Below are 16,634 nucleotides of genomic sequence, written 5' to 3'. Positions count from 1 at the left end.
ATTTTCAGGATATTGTAGTAGGAGCCATGAAGGATACAACGTTTCATCACACATGGAGCTTGCTTTTAAGAAGTTTGCAATATTAAAAAATATTACTTGATAATTAGCTTTTATATAAATTGGAGAGTTATAAAAACCTCCAAAAGGGACAGTAAAGATACAATTTAATTCCTTAGAAAGGAAAGAGATCTTTTTCCTTCAGAGTAGGGGAACATATGAAAACTGAGAAGTGTTTCAGGGAGGAAAAAGTAAGCCTGTTGTTCTCAGGTACCAGGAAATAGTGTGGAAAGGAGCTAAGGGGAGACCTCTCCTCTGTGGTATACAAGGGGAAGAACAGACCATTCTGCTGGACAGTACAGCTGGGTATACAAGGAGCCTTGGAAGGAAATGGAGGAAGAAGTTGAGGATCAGTTTAACATGCAAGGCCCTCATACAGTTCAGGAGTGTTGATTTGTTGATATGTGTTCAGTCTGGGAATAATTAGGTACAGTGAAATGTCCAAGGAATACATAGAGAAGTCAATGGAAGTAAACTAGGTTTGTAGCAAAGTAAGAATTTTCGTATTTGAATAGCATTGCACTGGAATCACCCAGGAGATAACAGTAACACAGGCTTTGCGACTGATTCAAGTATTAAAAGAAAACTTAGTGAAAATGATGTAAGTACCAACTTCTCAAAACAAAATACCCAAAAAAATGTTTTTATTCTAAAAAAGTTTAGACGTTTGATCCTATTCTAATCATTAATTTTTTATTGCTGAGAGTATGCAATGCATAGTGTTAAATTCTGCTTTTATCCATTTTACTTTGTAACACTTTACCATATTTCTGTACAACTACAACTGCGCAGGATTTTATAATATGGCATTATCAGCATGAACTTGAAATAGTGACAAGCCGGAAGGAGTTTTCAGTCCTGGATGAAGTAGATTTTCAGTTGAGCAGGCGTACTAAGAACTGGGATGGGAGCCAGACCCGACTCACTTTTCAGAAAGGGTCGATCCACAGCCTGGCTCTGGGAATGTCACTTATCTTCCTTATCCCAGTTGTTTGCCTCCCAAGTTGATATTCTGGGACAAATAATTCAGTTTTAGAACCTTATGAATGAGTGCAACCATTGGTTTTTGACTGAATTTTAGTGCCTTCCACATTTTAAAATGCAGTCTGATCAGTTTCCTCAAACTTTTTGATCTACTTCAGCAAAAGAAGTTGTGCATCTGCGGTGACCTGGAAGCTTTGCAGACTCCTGACTGAATATTGTTTCTTTGCCAGATAGAGATCTGAAAAGCAGGCTGTCAGCGCTTAGCCTGCCAAACTAAGGCTAATGCATACTTCAGACCTTTGTTAGCTATAACGGGTTGTGGTTTTATATTCATACACATACAAATAAATCATCTTATTCCTTTTCTTATTTAGCTGAGTTTGGTAAATTGCAAGAATGCCATATTAAAAAGAAATTTTCATATCTTAAAGTTAATTTTGTTTCCACCAGCTGGCCTATGTTGCTAAATTGCCGGCATGACCAAATTTAGGGTATGACCTGTTCCCTTCTCAACTACAATTGGAAACCTTTTGTGTGAAATAGATGACTTTGATATTGAGACAACTACATTCTCTTATCTATGCATGATGAAGCTAATAATTTAGGGTGCTGTATTTTTTAAGATTCACTTTGTTTAGTTGAAAGTCTGAGTGACACAGAGGAAGATAAAGGTAGAGAAAGAAAGATCTTCCATCCGCTGGTTCACTCCCAGATGGCCACAATGGCCAGGATTGGGCCCTGCTGAATCCAGGAAATTCTTCTGGGTCTCTCATGTGGGTGGCAGGGACCCAAGCACTTGGGCTGTCTTCTGTTGCTTCTCCCAGGCTGTTAGCAGGGAGCTGGATTGGAAGTAGGGCAACCAGAAACCAAACTGGCCCCTCTGGGATCACTGGCAGTGGCTTAACCCATTACACCACAACTATGGCCCATAATTTAGTATGTTTTAAACATAAGATTCCAGAGTGAGGCACTGGAAACCTGATGTATATGTGCAAAATCATGGGATTCTGTGCTTGTGAAAGTATAGCCAACCTTAACAGTCCATAAGGAAGCAAAGCGCTAGTGTTGGCAGAAGCCTACGAGAGGAACTCAGAGAAAGTAGATGCAGAGTCCTGTAGAACATAGTGGGAATCCAGAAATACAATTGTCTCTTAAAACTGTGTCACAAAAGAAGCTTTCGAAGACCTGAGAATAGGAAGGATTGCTTAGGCCTGTTGGACTCGCTGGAACCAGGCTGCAGACACAGTCAGTCATTATGAGATGATGTTCCGGGTCGCTGGACCATGTGAGAGATGCTCCTGTAAGACCGTATCATCTAGTGGCATCAGAGGTGTCTTAGTCTGTGATGTTTGCACAGTGATAGAATCACTTAATGATCACATTTCTCAGAATGCACTCTCATTGCTTAGCAAGGCATCATTGTACTAAAAGAAAAAGTCTAGATTAATTTAAAACTTCACCAATTTCACTGTCCAGAGTAAGTTGGATAAAATATTTTTTAGCTGAGAGGTGATAACGTAAAGGAAAATTGACACATTTACGTAAAATGTTACCTCTCTGCATCAGTAAAAACACATTAAAATAGAAAATACCAATCAAGAAGTCTTTCATTAAGTAAACTGAAAATAGATCTTTGTAAAAATTAAGAGTGAGAATGGGAGAGGGAGGAGGAAGAAGGGTTGGATGGGCAGAAGGGAGGGTAGAGTGGGAAGTATCACTATGTTCCTAAATCTGTATATATGAAATACATGAAACTTGTATAACGTAAATAAATTTTTTTTAAAAAGTCTTTGCATAAAAAATGAGTTAATATTATTATATATATATATATTAGGAATTCAGATTATAGGGAACTTCTCAAAATGCTAACAGATAAATAGACAAAGGAAATGAAACCCAGTTCTTCAAGAAATAATAACTACAACAAGAGCACATGGAAAATTGCTTCTTATTAGGATGCACCATAGTGTTGAGGACTACCAGAAAATACATTTAGAAATCAGAACACCAATTATTTGACATCACTGTCACTTGATGGTGATGTACATTAACCACACTTTTAGAACTTCATGATTATTACCCACAGAGAGTGGCTGGGCGAGCCGGAGGGTAGATAGACAGGTGGGAACCATGTATAGGCGGATCCTCATCAACAGTCTGTTAACAGCAGGCAGCCAACACAGGTGCACGTGCAGCTACTAAGTCTTCTCCCGCCATCGGTACTAATGATCTGTACATCACTGCTAGTTAAGCCTCATGGACACGTGCAGTGTGTCAGACACCACATTAAGCTCTGTAAGTCCATTCTTGCATTTGATCATGAAAGGTCCTCACAAAGTTTGTGGGAAGTGCTTATTATGAAGAAAACCGTGCAGGATTCCAGAAATTTTTTTTAACATCAAAACAGGCTTATCTCTTAATTCTACTTTCCCATGATATCTTTAGTCTCCTTTTCAGATAAGAAAATCAGGGCTTAGGCTAAAATTATGCTTAAGATCTCAAAGCAAAAACTGATACGGGATCTATAGTGAGGTCTATGGGTGTCTGGCTTCTACACTATTCTCGAAGCTAATGAAGAATTAATTATGCAACCATATAATGAAGAATTAATTATACAGCCATGTAACTACAGTTGTGAAGACTATGGAGAAACAGAGCGAGGTGTATTCATAAAGCATAATGAATCTGGTGAGAAACAAAATACACCACAGTTTCATTTACATCAAACTGAGTATGTGGATTTAGAAGATAGTATGTACAAAATCAGGGTGTTTGTGTTCTGGTGACACTACCACAGGTGACTGTTGTTAATGTTTGCCTTTAATGTGAATTTAAAAGTGATTATTTATTAAAGCACACATCTTGCTAAAATACATTTTTACGCTTGGAACCTAGTTTTTATTCGTTCTTATTTAGAATTTTACTCCTGCTGTCAGTGGAAGGTTAATCCGTTCATGATAAAAGGCAGCCCCCACAAGCTCCTACTGAATGCCTCCCTTCCTCTCTGTCCGCCCTGTCCATCCAGGTGGCGCTGGTATTCCCTAACAACGATCCGGCTGCGTTCATGGTGGCCTTCTACGGCTGCCTGCTGGCTGAAGTGGTTCCCGTGCCCATCGAAGTCCCACTCACAAGAAAGGTAAAGGACTTGTGACTCATTAAGGTCCGTTAGGGGGAAACCAGCAGGCTCAGTCGCAGCTGAACGTTCTATTATTAGTGAAGCATGTGCAGATGGCAGTTATTAAAGTTGCTTTTCATCTCAGCTGGATATGGATCAAGAGGCGCTGAAACTCCGCACTGGTTTTTCTCAGTTAGCTCTGCAAAGGGAAACGTTATTAACACGCGCAGCATGGCTTAACTGTAGGATGCACACCTTCCCAGAGGTGGAGCTTGAGTCCACCCGGCCCCAGAACATTGCCAGATAATCTCACTCAAAGAAGGACAAGTGTCTCGTCTCTTGTCATCATATATGCTGGGAATCTGGGTAACTGAGAATTTAAAATATATATGTACATACATTTTGTAGTGTAGCTTAGCTTTTGTTCGAATGTCTGGACATTATGAAATCCCAGGTTTATCTGTGACTCGTCAGATCTTTTTCTGTACTTAAGATAAATAATGTTATAATAATTATGATTTAGCCCAGTGTAAAGAAATTAATATTGTACATATGCCATACATTTACATAAATGTCTTTGTCTATATGTGTATACACACACACACACATATATGATTTGTTCATCTATAATGCAGGGTTATAGTAACTTTAAGAAAGAAATATAAAGGGAGAAGTCTCTAATGGAGTTACTATTGCTGATTACTGGGGAAAGATGGTCCGTGTTGCCACCAGCCAAGAGGAGGGATGGCAGAGAGCCATGCCGATGGCCTGCCTTGGACGCCACCCTGAAGTTACCCAGGCTTCCTTTAGCACGCCTTCAGTGGGGAGCCTGGGCGGATGCCTCCTGGAGCTCCAGGACGCAGCGGCCGCGTGGCACTGAGGCCGCAAGTTTCCGAAGAAACTCTGCCCAGTCTCCAGTTTGTCCTCATGGCTGCTCTGACGCTAACATGGATTGGCTCTGTGGTTAAGAGAAACCTGCTGCTGCCTCTCAGACCGCAGCGTGGACAACTCTGTTTCCTGGGCTTGTGCAAGTTGTATGATGGCATTTCAGCTCTCATCCTTCGATGGGATGCAGGGAATGTGGGGCTCCTTCTGAAAATGGAGAGGAGAGGGGATTCCTATTTGAATTTCCCATGTGTGAAACCAAGGGGTCCATCCTGGGCAGGTTCCAGGCAGGGCTGTGGGTGACCTCTGAAGGGGAGAGACTCCTGTAGAGTCCCCGACCTCAGAGCTCACTCAGGCAGGGGTGGGAGCCGTGCTGCTTCTCTGCCTGAGGGAGAGCCATGGTGGATGTAGCACCCAGCACTCCCGGTGGGCATTAGAGGCCAGGAAAGTGCTTCCTTGTCCACCTGAGTTATGTGTGGGGCACAGCACTGTAGGAGAAAAATAGAGCCATTTGAGGATTTACTAAGGATCGCAGCCACGCTCTCCTAAGGTGATCTTCCGGCAAAAGAGTCAACACTGGCCTTGACATTTATATATGTATGTATATATATATATATATATATATATACACACACACACATATATACCTATATGTATATATGCATATGTAATGAAAATTGTGTGTGTTAGATATGCATAATATAATTACATGCCTCCTCTTTAGTTGATGTTTCCCTGGGTAAGTGGGTAGAGACTCCATGGAATTTAAAACAAAACAAAACAAAACAAACAGACGCTACTCCAAGACTGTGAGTTCCAGGCTCAAAAACCTCTGTTTCCTAGGCAGTGGTTTACTGGTAATGGAGAAACTGGTATACTAATGGGCCTATGGAGACTGGATCTCAGCCAGCAGTTCCGTCGCCAAACCCATGCCAAAACATCACTGTCGTTGTTAGTGGTGACTCTCTTTTTCTCACTACATGTGTACCTTAGATTTTTCCATTTTAAACATTTAGCCTGGTGTGCCCCAAACTGGAGCACATTTGCATAGGGAAAGCATTTGAATGAAGCAGCCAGGGAGGTAGTTTCCCCAAAGCATGGTCGGCACGGAAACAGAGCAGTAAAACAGCCCCACGTGGTCATCTGTGGGCCAGGAGGCGTTTCACTGCAACACGTTCTGCAGGTACTTTCAAACCGTGAGGAGCCTGTGGCATCCTCTCTCCTAGAGAACAGAAGCTGTGTAAGTGTGCGAGGAGCCTTAGTAAGGGTGGACAGAAAGGAAACTGCAGCAGCAGTAATGAAGGAAGGGGAAAGCCATATTCCGTCCCCCAAGGTCCCAGCAGCCCCCCTTGGCTGAGGGGATCCTGTGTGCCTGATGCCTGGGGCAGGGTTGGCCTGGGACACGCGACATCTCCGAGGGCACTGTGGTTGGTGGGTGGGCAGCACAGTCGAAGGAGAACAGGATGGCACCATCACCTGGGGCTGAGATTTCTCACCAGCTGTCCTGGACCTTATACTCCAGCCATCCCCTCCCCAGGATTCAGAATGGCCGGGCCTTACTCACTGGCCATGGTGGTTTTTTTATTTGTTTGTTTGTTTGTTTTGACAGAGTTAGACAGTGAGAGACAGAGAAAGGTCTTCCTTCCATTCGTTCACCCCCCAAATGGCTGCTATGGCTGGTGCTGTGCTGATCTGAAGCCAGGAGCCAGGTGCTTCTTCCTGGTCTCCCATGCAGGTTCAGGGGTCCAAGCACTTGGGCCATCCTCCACTGCCCTCCCGGGCCACAGCAGAGAGCTGGACTGGAAGAGGAGCAGCCAGAACTAGAACCTGGCGCCCATAGGGGATGCTGGCACCACAGGCGGAGGATTAGCCAAGTGAGCCACAGCGCCGGCCTGGCCATGGTGTTTACTGCTGTAACGAACAGGAATCAGAAATCGCTCTCAGCTCCGAAGGGCCAAAGTAAGTTCTTCCTTGCCTGGTTCTCCTCAGAGCATTTCCGGAAGGGAAAGCCATACCGTGAGATGACTTTACTTACACATTTCTCAGGCTCTGCAAAAAGCTGTGGGGAGTGTATAGGCTCTCACAGTACTTTAAAAATCTGTGCTAAGGGGCCAGCACCGTGGCTCACTTGGTTAATCCTCTGCCTGCGGCGCTGGCATCCCATATGGGTGCCAGGTTCTAGTCCTGGTTGCTCCTCTTCCAGTCCAGCTCTCTGCTGTGGCCCAGGAGTGCAGTGGAGGATGGCCCAAGTGCTTGGACCCTGCACCCGCATGGGAGACCAGGAGGAAGCACCTGGCTCCTGACTTCGGATTGGAGCAGCGCAACAGCCGCAGCACACCAGCCATAGCGGCCATTTGGGGGGTGAACCAGTGGAAGGAAGACCTTTCTCTCTGTCTCTCTCTCTCACTGGCTAACTATCTGTCAAATAAATAAATATAAAAATAAAAAATCTGTGCTAAAGCAATCGCATATCAGAATTCTAGGGAAGTGCCAAATAATTTTAGCAAAGCAGAGAGATCCTCCCCAAGAGACAGAATCTCTCGGGTCTAGAAACACTGTGGCTTTTGTTAAACACTTTTTTTTTAATTGACAAATCATAATTATATATAATTAAGCAGAAGAGTGTGAAGCTTTCATATGTGTGTACCATCTAGAATGATGGAACCAAGCTGATTAGCATATCCATCATCTGGGTTAACTGTCATTTTTGTGTGTGTGAGACATTTGAAATTTACCCTTAGTTATTTTGAAATGTATTTGAGTTTGTGGGAAAATGGAATTAAAAGCTATTTTGTCATAAAAACATCTTGAAATCCATGCATAAAGGAGTCTTCAGTACATTTTGTGAAATGCATGGATTTCAAAAGTTTGTGCACCAAAATAAACTTCTGGTTCCATTTTCCATGGACTTTTCAATGCACCCTCATATAATCCATGTTTATTAAATACAGTCACCCTGCAGTGCAGTAGACCTTAGCAGTGGTCCTCCTGTTTATCTGAAATTCATACCCTTCAACCAACAACCCTCCTCTCCTTCCAACCCCACCCACTCCCCCAGTCTCCAGTAGCAACCACTTTACTTCCAAACCTAAGACGTCAGTTTTCTTAGATTCCACGAAGAGCACAAGATCTTTGTCATTCTGTGCCTGACTTAGGTTGCTTAGTGTGAGGTCGTCCAGGTCCATTCATCTTGTGACAAATGACAGGATTTCCTGTTTAAGGCCTAACAGTACTTCATCGTGTATATGCAATGTGTTTTCTGTGTCCATCCCACTGATGGACACTGCAATTGACTCTGTATCTTTGCTGTTACAAATACTGCTGCAGCGAATGTGGGAGTGTGGCTATTTCTTTCCCATGCCAACTCAAATTTCTCGGCATATATACCCAGCACTTGGATTGCTGGGTCAGGTGGTGATTCTGGTTTTGTGAGGAGCTTCCCCACCATTTTCCACAATGGCTACACTAATTTTATAATACCACCAACAGTATACGAGGATTCCCTTTTTCCAAGTCCTTGTCAACACTTCCGTCTTTCTGATAAAAACCATTCTAAAATGTGTGACGTGCTATGTCATTGTGGTTTTGATTTGCATTTCCATAACAATTAATGATGCTGAGTAGTTGTGTTTTTCCTTAATACTTGTTGGCCATTTTTTATATCTTTCCTTGAGAAACAAGACTTTAGGATACAGTAGTTCACTGATCTTAGATAACTTATTTTTTGCTGGAAGGGTCTGTCGACTCAGACGGAATTCAGAGTGAGATAAGGTGAGCATGTAAGTGTGGGTGAGGACGTGTGATCACCCCTGATGTTTCTGCTCTCTCCACCTTCCACAGCCTCTAGAATTTTGTTCAGTTAAAGGCCCTCATGAGAACCGAAGTTTCTGAATCCTAAATGTTGCTTAATGAACCTAACGACATGATTTAGTTCCCATGTACGTTTATTTATTCTCAAATCCTTGAGGAGAGAGACAAGTTGTTTTTTATGTAAGGAATTTTTTTATCTTTTAAAAGTGTGTATGTGAAAGGCAGAGAAACAGAGAGAACTCGCATCTGCTGATACTGTGAACTCCTAGTTGTCTGCATCTGTATCAGGCCCAAACCAGGAAGCCAGAAACATGGTGTACATGACAGGAATTGAATCGCTCCCGCCACCTGCTGCGTCCCTGGAGTTAGGAGCCAGAGCTGGGATTCAAACCCAGGCGCGATAGTGTGGGTTACAGGAATCTACCACGAGGCTAAACGCCTGCTGTCACTGAAAGGATTTATAGTAGGAGAAATTGGTGTTCCTTTGATTATTGGGTTGGCCAGAGGGATGAGAGAGAGAGAGAGCTAATCATGCATATGTTGAACAGGACTTAGGTGGTCCCTGTGGATCCAGAAAATGCCTGTCACCATTTCTTAAGGTGACTAAACCTGCCCTTAACGCCCACACCTGTCAGAAGAGTCCATTTGTCACCCTGAAAAGTAGGCTGGGCCAGAGTTTTCCTTGCAGGTCCCAAGACTGTGGCACAAGGGAGTCAGGATGGAAAGTGAGGTAGGTACAGAGAACCAGCCAGGCTGTCGGGGTAGGAGGTTGGAGGGTATGTGTTCTGAGGACAACAAGATAGAGCTGGTCACCCAGTGGAGTTAGAGACCCCCAAGCCTGAGCTTCCTGCTAAACTCAGACAGATGGCAGGTCAGCCACGGGGAGTCAGCAGTACCTGAGCGGTTCAGTCTCTGCAGGAAAAAAAAACATGGATTGCTTCTCTAGGACTCTAACAGGTTGTTCATTTGTTTTCAAGTATCCTACTAAAGTGAAATTTGTTACACATTTATGATGTTACATGAATAGTTATATGATTCTTCCTCCAGAGCCAGTGTGGTAGACAAAATTGGTAGAGAGCTAGAGACCATGGGAACCAGAAGGGAGGGGGAGTTGAGGACCTTGTTACTTGTTACTTGAGGAGGTGTTAAGGAGGAAAAGAGGACTGCTCCAGGGAGCACATCCTTCCAGCTAATGGAAGTATCTGTACATAAACTGCCATAAGGGATGCATCTTCACATGTACGTAAGTGTGGAAATACGCACATTTCTGTGCCTACTCGTGTGAATGTTGGTGTACACACGTGTGTGCTTATGTATGCATGTATATCTCATGTGCATGTGTCACTATGTGTATATGCATGTACACATGCTTTTGTGCACATGTGTGAGTGATGATAGATGGTCAATGAGGCCAAATGACTTGAACATTGATAATTGTTGACACTTGTCCATGGGCACGTGGGATTTCGTTCTCCTTTTCTCTTTGAAGTTTTCCACTATAAGTACATGTTTAAATGGTAAAATAGGTTAATTAACCATTGTATCTTGGCATTGCTAAGGAAAAGTTCCTGTGTCACTTCTCTTGGTTACGTGACCATAATCATCTTTAAACGAATCTGTCCACGTTGTATTTTGCATTGATTCTGCAAAGTAGTGCATTTATGATCCATCTCTCCATTACATCGTTCCATTACTGTCTTACACCATCTACTGTGAGAGTTCACAGCAACTTGATTTGGCAACACCACAAATCCAAACTGAGCTCATGGGAGGTGAATTTATGTGAGGATTGTTCAGGAAAGAACCCTTTTGTGAATGATTGGTAGTTTCTGACTGAAAGACCTGGGGGAGGAGTCAGGTGGATGGTGATCGAGTGTCATATCCATTCTGGATATGTGATAACCCAAGAAGTTACTGCTAGAGAGACTTTATACAAGAAGTTTTCCACAAAACGGCATAGTCAGACCTGAATGAGGGTACATCAAAAAATTGTAGAAAAAATGGAATTAAAGCGTACGTTGATTCTGGTGTGGAAAATTTGGAAGTCCACGTGTCATGTTTCATGGTAAACATTTTACAGACTGGATACAGAGCGTCAGTGAGAGAAAGGTTTCTGCTGGGATCTGCAATAGCTTTCTGAAGCGCCAAGAACGAATCACTAATGAGACTTTGGTAGTTGAATTGATCATTGGTGGTCCTTGCTGTACAATACCTCAAAGGAGACAGGGGTGGCACACGCATGCCCCCAGCCACTTTTTGCTGAGAAGGAACCTGCATGCTGGAAATAGAAGTGAACCGTAGTGGGAAAGCATATGGAAAATGATGGTGAGGTCAGAGTTTGTGTCCCAGGAGAGTTTATTTATTCCTATTCTCTTGAGATGTAGCAACTGTTTCCCTGAAGCAGCCTCTAGCACAGCCATACAGAGGCAGATGCTGCCTTTCTAAGGACAAGACTGAGACCCTGGGGACTATGGGAGGCTGTTGCCACTAGCATGGGGATAGCTCTTCGCTTCAAGGCAGGCGTGCTCAGGGTGCTGTCCACATGTCCCCGAGGGTGTGTGAGTGTGTGTAGATGATGACACCAGGTGGGGCCCATACCAGCACAGGTTTTCAGTGTCAGAGGTGGCAAGAGCTACTCTGAGAGCACTGATGAAGATAGACACAGGACCCACCCTGAAGAGCTGGCGACTGAGCCCCCAGGAGGGACAAAAGAGGAGGTGCAGGTGTGAGGGCCCCGCTCACACCAACTGCAGCCTCATCTTCTAGTCCCTCTCCTTCCTGCGTGGCTTCCGTCCTGTTGTTCTCTGGATTGAATCATGTGCCGATATCAAGACAGGGTTCGGGGGAGGTGAGGCTCCTGCTGGCCAGCAGCCCCCTGTTCAGTGTTAGGCCCTCTTGTCAGTGTCTCTGTGGAGACCGTACACCGCTGTGAGTATCTGACCCCAGCCGCTCCTCATTGTGTAGACAGGTGTGGTGTGTGCCTCCTGTCTCAACCCAGTGCTTCCCAGCTCAGGAAAGAGCTGGCCTCCTGCTGCTAAGATGACGGCCTCCCTCACCCCTGCAGAGTAGCTACATTTGCTAACAGCGTGTTCAGGTTCACAGTGCAATACCTGATGATAGCTCAACTTGAAAAAGCATTGTTGGAGAGTAGAATGCCACAAGGAAGTCCCCAGAAAGAGTTCAGTCCCTATCTCCCAAGCCCCAGACCTCCTGTCCCCTTGCAGCGTTGCATGGAGTATGTAGGTTTGTTCGTTGGACTTAACTGCTTGAAAACTGTTACAGTTTTTGGAGTTTTAACACTGCTTAATTTAGCTAAGGGCAAGCACTGCACTTCCCATGGTTTTCCTTTAACAAGCCACAGCCTGGCAGACCAGCCTGGCCTTCTGGTCTACCCACAGCTCCCGGGGTGTGTATGGGTTCACACTGTGGGTTTCTGCAGGGCCTTCTGGGAAATAAAGAGGTGACTCATTCACTACAACACAGCATTTTTTATTTTTAAGTTCTAGGAATTCTACCTACTTTAAGGCTTTCATTTTATTTTCTGAATCAAACTATTGCAGAGCAGCCTTGCTGGTGTGACTGGTGGGAGGAAAGGAAGTGCTATGAGCTAGCTTGGCAGCTCGTCTGTCATCTCGTGGCGGGGCCCTGGGTGTACTGGGTGATAAAGCTCACATCGGCTGTCCAGTTCCCATGGCCGCTTCAGCCCAGGAGAGGCCCAGCTGCAGTGTCTGCTCAGATGCGACATTCCAAAATCCATGGTGGCAGCTTGGACGCTTCCTGTACTTTGCGTCTTCAGAGCTGATGTCCTCCAAGGGTGGCCCATTTTCTTATGTGTCAGTTACTTCATTGAGTGAACGCACTGAGAGCAAGGAAAAGGTAGTAGGGACTTCATCAACCTCTGCTTCTTTGGTCTTTGAGCGCGTTAAGTTTACACACTTGGTATTAGTGTATCAGGTACAAAGTGTTTTCCTGGACATTTTCTGTTCATCACAGAAAAATAAGTATGCCTTACAGTTTGCTGAATTGGAGGGAAATTTAATGACCTCCTTGTAATGAGACCCACTGAGTGCCAGCCACCTGCTTAGTAGTGCTATACACACACTCTTCTACCTTACCCCTTGCTACCCGCCTGTTCTTTTTACCCCCATTTTGCAAGTCAGGAAACTGAGGCCAAGCAGGCTAACTAATGGTAACAAAGCTGGCAAGCAGCCCTGAATTGCTAGTTGTTCAAGAAGAGAGAAGGGGCTTGGGGAGGTTAGTTCATGTCCCCAGTACCTAAGGCTAGGCAGTGTCTCTGCCAGCGGCTGAGCAGTCTCTTGAGTTCTTAACTCTTCTCTCTTCTTTTTCACCCTCTCTCAGGATGCAGGAAGCCAGCAGATAGGTTTCTTGCTTGGAAGCTGTGGAGTTACTGTAGCCTTGACTAGCGATGCTTGTCATAAAGGACTACCAAAAAGCCCAACAGGAGAGATCCCACAGTTTAAAGGTACGACAAAGAGTGAGCCTTGAGAGCTGGCTTCCTTCTCCTGAGTCCTTTCTGTTGGAAGACTGGCTCTTTCTTCACTTCTGGGGGGGCCATGCCTCAGGGCCAAGAAGCAGGTCTGTCACTTGTTAATGTCTCCGCTGATACACCCCAGGCTCGCAGCCTGTGGGATGAATTGAGTGCTCCTTTGTTGGTATTGCTTTGGACTTGATGGAATACAGAAGCATCAGAAATTCGGTCCAGGCTGAAGTGTGGTTTGCAAGCGTGCCACTAGAGAGAAAGTTCCTACAGACCTGTTTTCTGGGTAATCCTTACTTAACGGGAATTTGTCATTTATTTCCAAGGTTGGCCAAAGCTACTGTGGTTTGTCACAGAGTCAAAACACCTCTCTAAACCTCCTCGAGACTGGTTCCCACACATTAAAGATGCAAATAACGACACTGCTTACATTGAGGTGAGTCAGACACGGTCTCCTGCCGGACCCGGGTGTGGATCTGGGGGATTCACGGGCATTTCTGGGAGTTCATTCCTAACTATCTCAGCTAACTGGAAAGGCCGGACGTGGACCAGGGTTTTGCCCCTCAGAACCACTTTTATGTGCGTTTTCTCTCTCCTCTCAGTATAAGACATGCAAGGATGGAAGCGTGCTGGGCGTGACTGTCACGAGGATCGCACTGCTGACGCACTGCCAGGCGCTCACACAGGCGTGCGGCTACACGGAAGGTGAGACCAGCCCCCTCCGCTGAAACCGGGACTCTGGGGGACCTTGGTTCTGCATGATGCCACCTAATGGAGAGACCAGACCGTGCTGTTCCTACTAGGAGAGTCTGGTTACGTTCCCGCCCAGCTCAGTTCTGTGGTTGTGAATTAGTGCATTACCCCCAGCTGCCATAATAAAGGCCCAGGGTCCGGGAGGCTGCAACAAGGGCCATTTACCTCCATGGCACTCTGGAAGCTCCGGGTATCTTAGATGAGGGCTCCTGCGGGCTGGGGTCATGCATGATGAGCTGCCCTTCCTGGCTTGCATGCGGTCGCCTTCTGTGTCCCACACAGCCTTTTCCCCGTGTGTGCTCCGGGAGATTGGGGGTTCTCGTGTCCTTGTTCTAAGGATGCAAACCCTTGTGGAACGTTAATTGCCACCTTAAGGGTCCTGTCTCCGAATACAGTCACCTTGCAGGGGTTAGAGCTTCGCTGTGTGGATTCAGGTTGAGGGCACGTGCTCTGGGTCATGGTGGTTAACACCAAGGCTGGTCTTCCCCAGCTGCACGTGCGTATGGCTTAGGAAACGTTTTTAAAAAGAAAAAAAAAATGCCCCTGCTTTATCCCATCCCTGCCAGCACTAAATTGGACACAGAAAATGTTAAAGCAAATTCCCTTAAGACTCCTGGCTTCTTGCCTACGTGGGGCCCTGAGGAGCCATTAGTGGCGTATGCCACTCTACTTTAGGATAAAACACTCTTCCATTTTTCCACTGTTTCTGTCCTTTCCACTCCCTTTTTAAGAAAGATGCAACTGCCTCATGGAAAATTCTGATAAATGTTTAGTCCGTGGGCATTTTCACACTTGGAGACACATCACCTCTGATCCTCAGTACCCTGTTTGTCACAACCTCCTGACCTGTGTTCCTTGCCCTAACGAAGTCCCAGGGCTGATGTTTGCTTGAGCATGCTTGTCTTGAAAGTCCCTCTGTGTTCTTTGAAAGAGGAGCAACGGACATGATCTTAAGCCTTTGGTTGAGCACCATCAGAAGGAACACGTGCAAACACTGCATGTGGCACTAACAAATGCCCAGGGCGGTGAGCAGCAGCAGGCTTGGTGCCCATGTATGTAGGTATGACTTCAAAATAACTTCAGCAAGGCTGGCAGCCAGCTCTATAGATTGGCTTCCAGGTTCCCATTGTAATAACTTTTTAATCGTATATTTTTAATGTGCTCTGTCGTCTACGCAAATGCTCTGCCCCCTTATCATTCGGACACCACCCTTCGAGACCTCTAATGGAGCAGCAGAGGCCCCTGTTGACCAAGAACCGTCCTCCTGCTGCAGATGCTAGACACGCCTCCTTTTCCTGGGAAACACACCAACGGGGAGTGAAAGCTTTAAAAAATAATAACAATAATAAAGAAAACAGCAGGGAAAGGGAAAGAGATATAAAAGGAATAGAAATAAGACATTTGTTAAGTGATGGTATGTAGATCTGTCTCTATTACTTTATGTGTCAGAATATTCTAGAAACACTCGCCAAAGCCTGGCCAGCACCTCTATGTAGACCTGACTGGAAGCTGCAGAACTTCTACAAAGAGAGAGTGAAATGATGATTTTCCGAGCTCCATTGTGTCCCAGTGAAGTGATGTCGGATTTTCTTTACACTGTGATTTGTGCTACTCTGCTGTAACTAAAAATCTGTTGACTTTTTTTTCTTTTTTCGTATAGCTGAAACCATTGTGAATGTATTGGATTTCAAGAAGGATGTGGGGTTGTGGCATGGCATCCTAACAGTAAGTGAGGCTCTTCCCTCTCCTGGCCTTGCTGTATCTGTGTGTACGTGAATGAGTTTAATATCAGAGTTCCAGTTACGACGTCTATAAGTATCAGCTCGGGTTCTCCTTCTCTGTGAACCTGCCTCCTTGTTTACCGCTGGTGTGTGGGTCTGTTCATTGATTTCAGAGCGTCATGAACATGATGCATGTCATCAGTATCCCGTACTCGCTGATGAAAGTGAACCCCCTGTCCTGGATCCAGAAAGTCTGCCAGTACAAAGGTTGGTCTCCACCGTGACTCCCGGTGACAAATGAAACATTACCCGCCACCCCTCATTAATTGGGATTTCAATTTCAGACAGTCTAACAGCGGCATATGTTAACTTACTTCTGCTTCTCTTTTTAGCCAAAGTGGCTTGTGTGAAATCCAGGGATATGCATTGGGCATTAGTAGCACACAGAGATCAAAGAGATATCAACCTCTCCTCTCTCCGAATGTTAATCGTGGCAGATGGAGCAAATCCGTGTAAGTGAAGGGTCTGTTGCCAGCTTGAAAGACAGGCAGACTGTGGAGGTCCATTCTTTGTGCTCTGAGTTTTCCTTCTCTAACCTTTATCTCGGCTAATGAGTTGGCTCAAAATAACGAAACGGCATTACTCACCCTAGTGTAATGGAATGGCGTGATGGTTCAGAACAAAGCTTTTACAGGTGCACAGCCCTGGGTTGAGGAATATCCTGATTCTACAGAGGATCGTGCATTTTTAATCTTCTTTCCTCATCTGTAAAATGGTGCCTGAGACAGAAAGTTTTATGGGATGAAATGAA

At 45.0% G+C, this 16,634-nt stretch overlaps 1 protein-coding gene across 2 annotated transcripts in view; it reads left to right on the top strand.

Moving 5' to 3' along the window:
* The window catches only part of DIP2C (disco interacting protein 2 homolog C), a 485,199-nt gene that overhangs the window by 343,833 nt on the left and 124,732 nt on the right, over positions 1 to 16,634 (top strand). For both annotated transcript variants that reach the window (XM_062211075.1, XM_062211076.1), the window contains 7 exons: positions 4,067 to 4,177; positions 13,211 to 13,334; positions 13,676 to 13,785; positions 13,952 to 14,054; positions 15,763 to 15,827; positions 15,997 to 16,090; positions 16,216 to 16,335. In XM_062211075.1, coding sequence (XP_062067059.1) covers positions 4,067 to 4,177; positions 13,211 to 13,334; positions 13,676 to 13,785; positions 13,952 to 14,054; positions 15,763 to 15,827; positions 15,997 to 16,090; positions 16,216 to 16,335 — 727 coding nt within the window. The remainder of the gene's footprint in view (positions 1 to 4,066; positions 4,178 to 13,210; positions 13,335 to 13,675; positions 13,786 to 13,951; positions 14,055 to 15,762; positions 15,828 to 15,996; positions 16,091 to 16,215; positions 16,336 to 16,634) is intronic.

The sequence above is a fragment of the Lepus europaeus genome, chromosome 14, assembly GCF_033115175.1.
Source record: "Lepus europaeus isolate LE1 chromosome 14, mLepTim1.pri, whole genome shotgun sequence".
NCBI classification, from domain to species: domain Eukaryota; kingdom Metazoa; phylum Chordata; class Mammalia; order Lagomorpha; family Leporidae; genus Lepus; species Lepus europaeus.
This window is presented reverse-complemented; position numbering and strand designations above follow the sequence as displayed.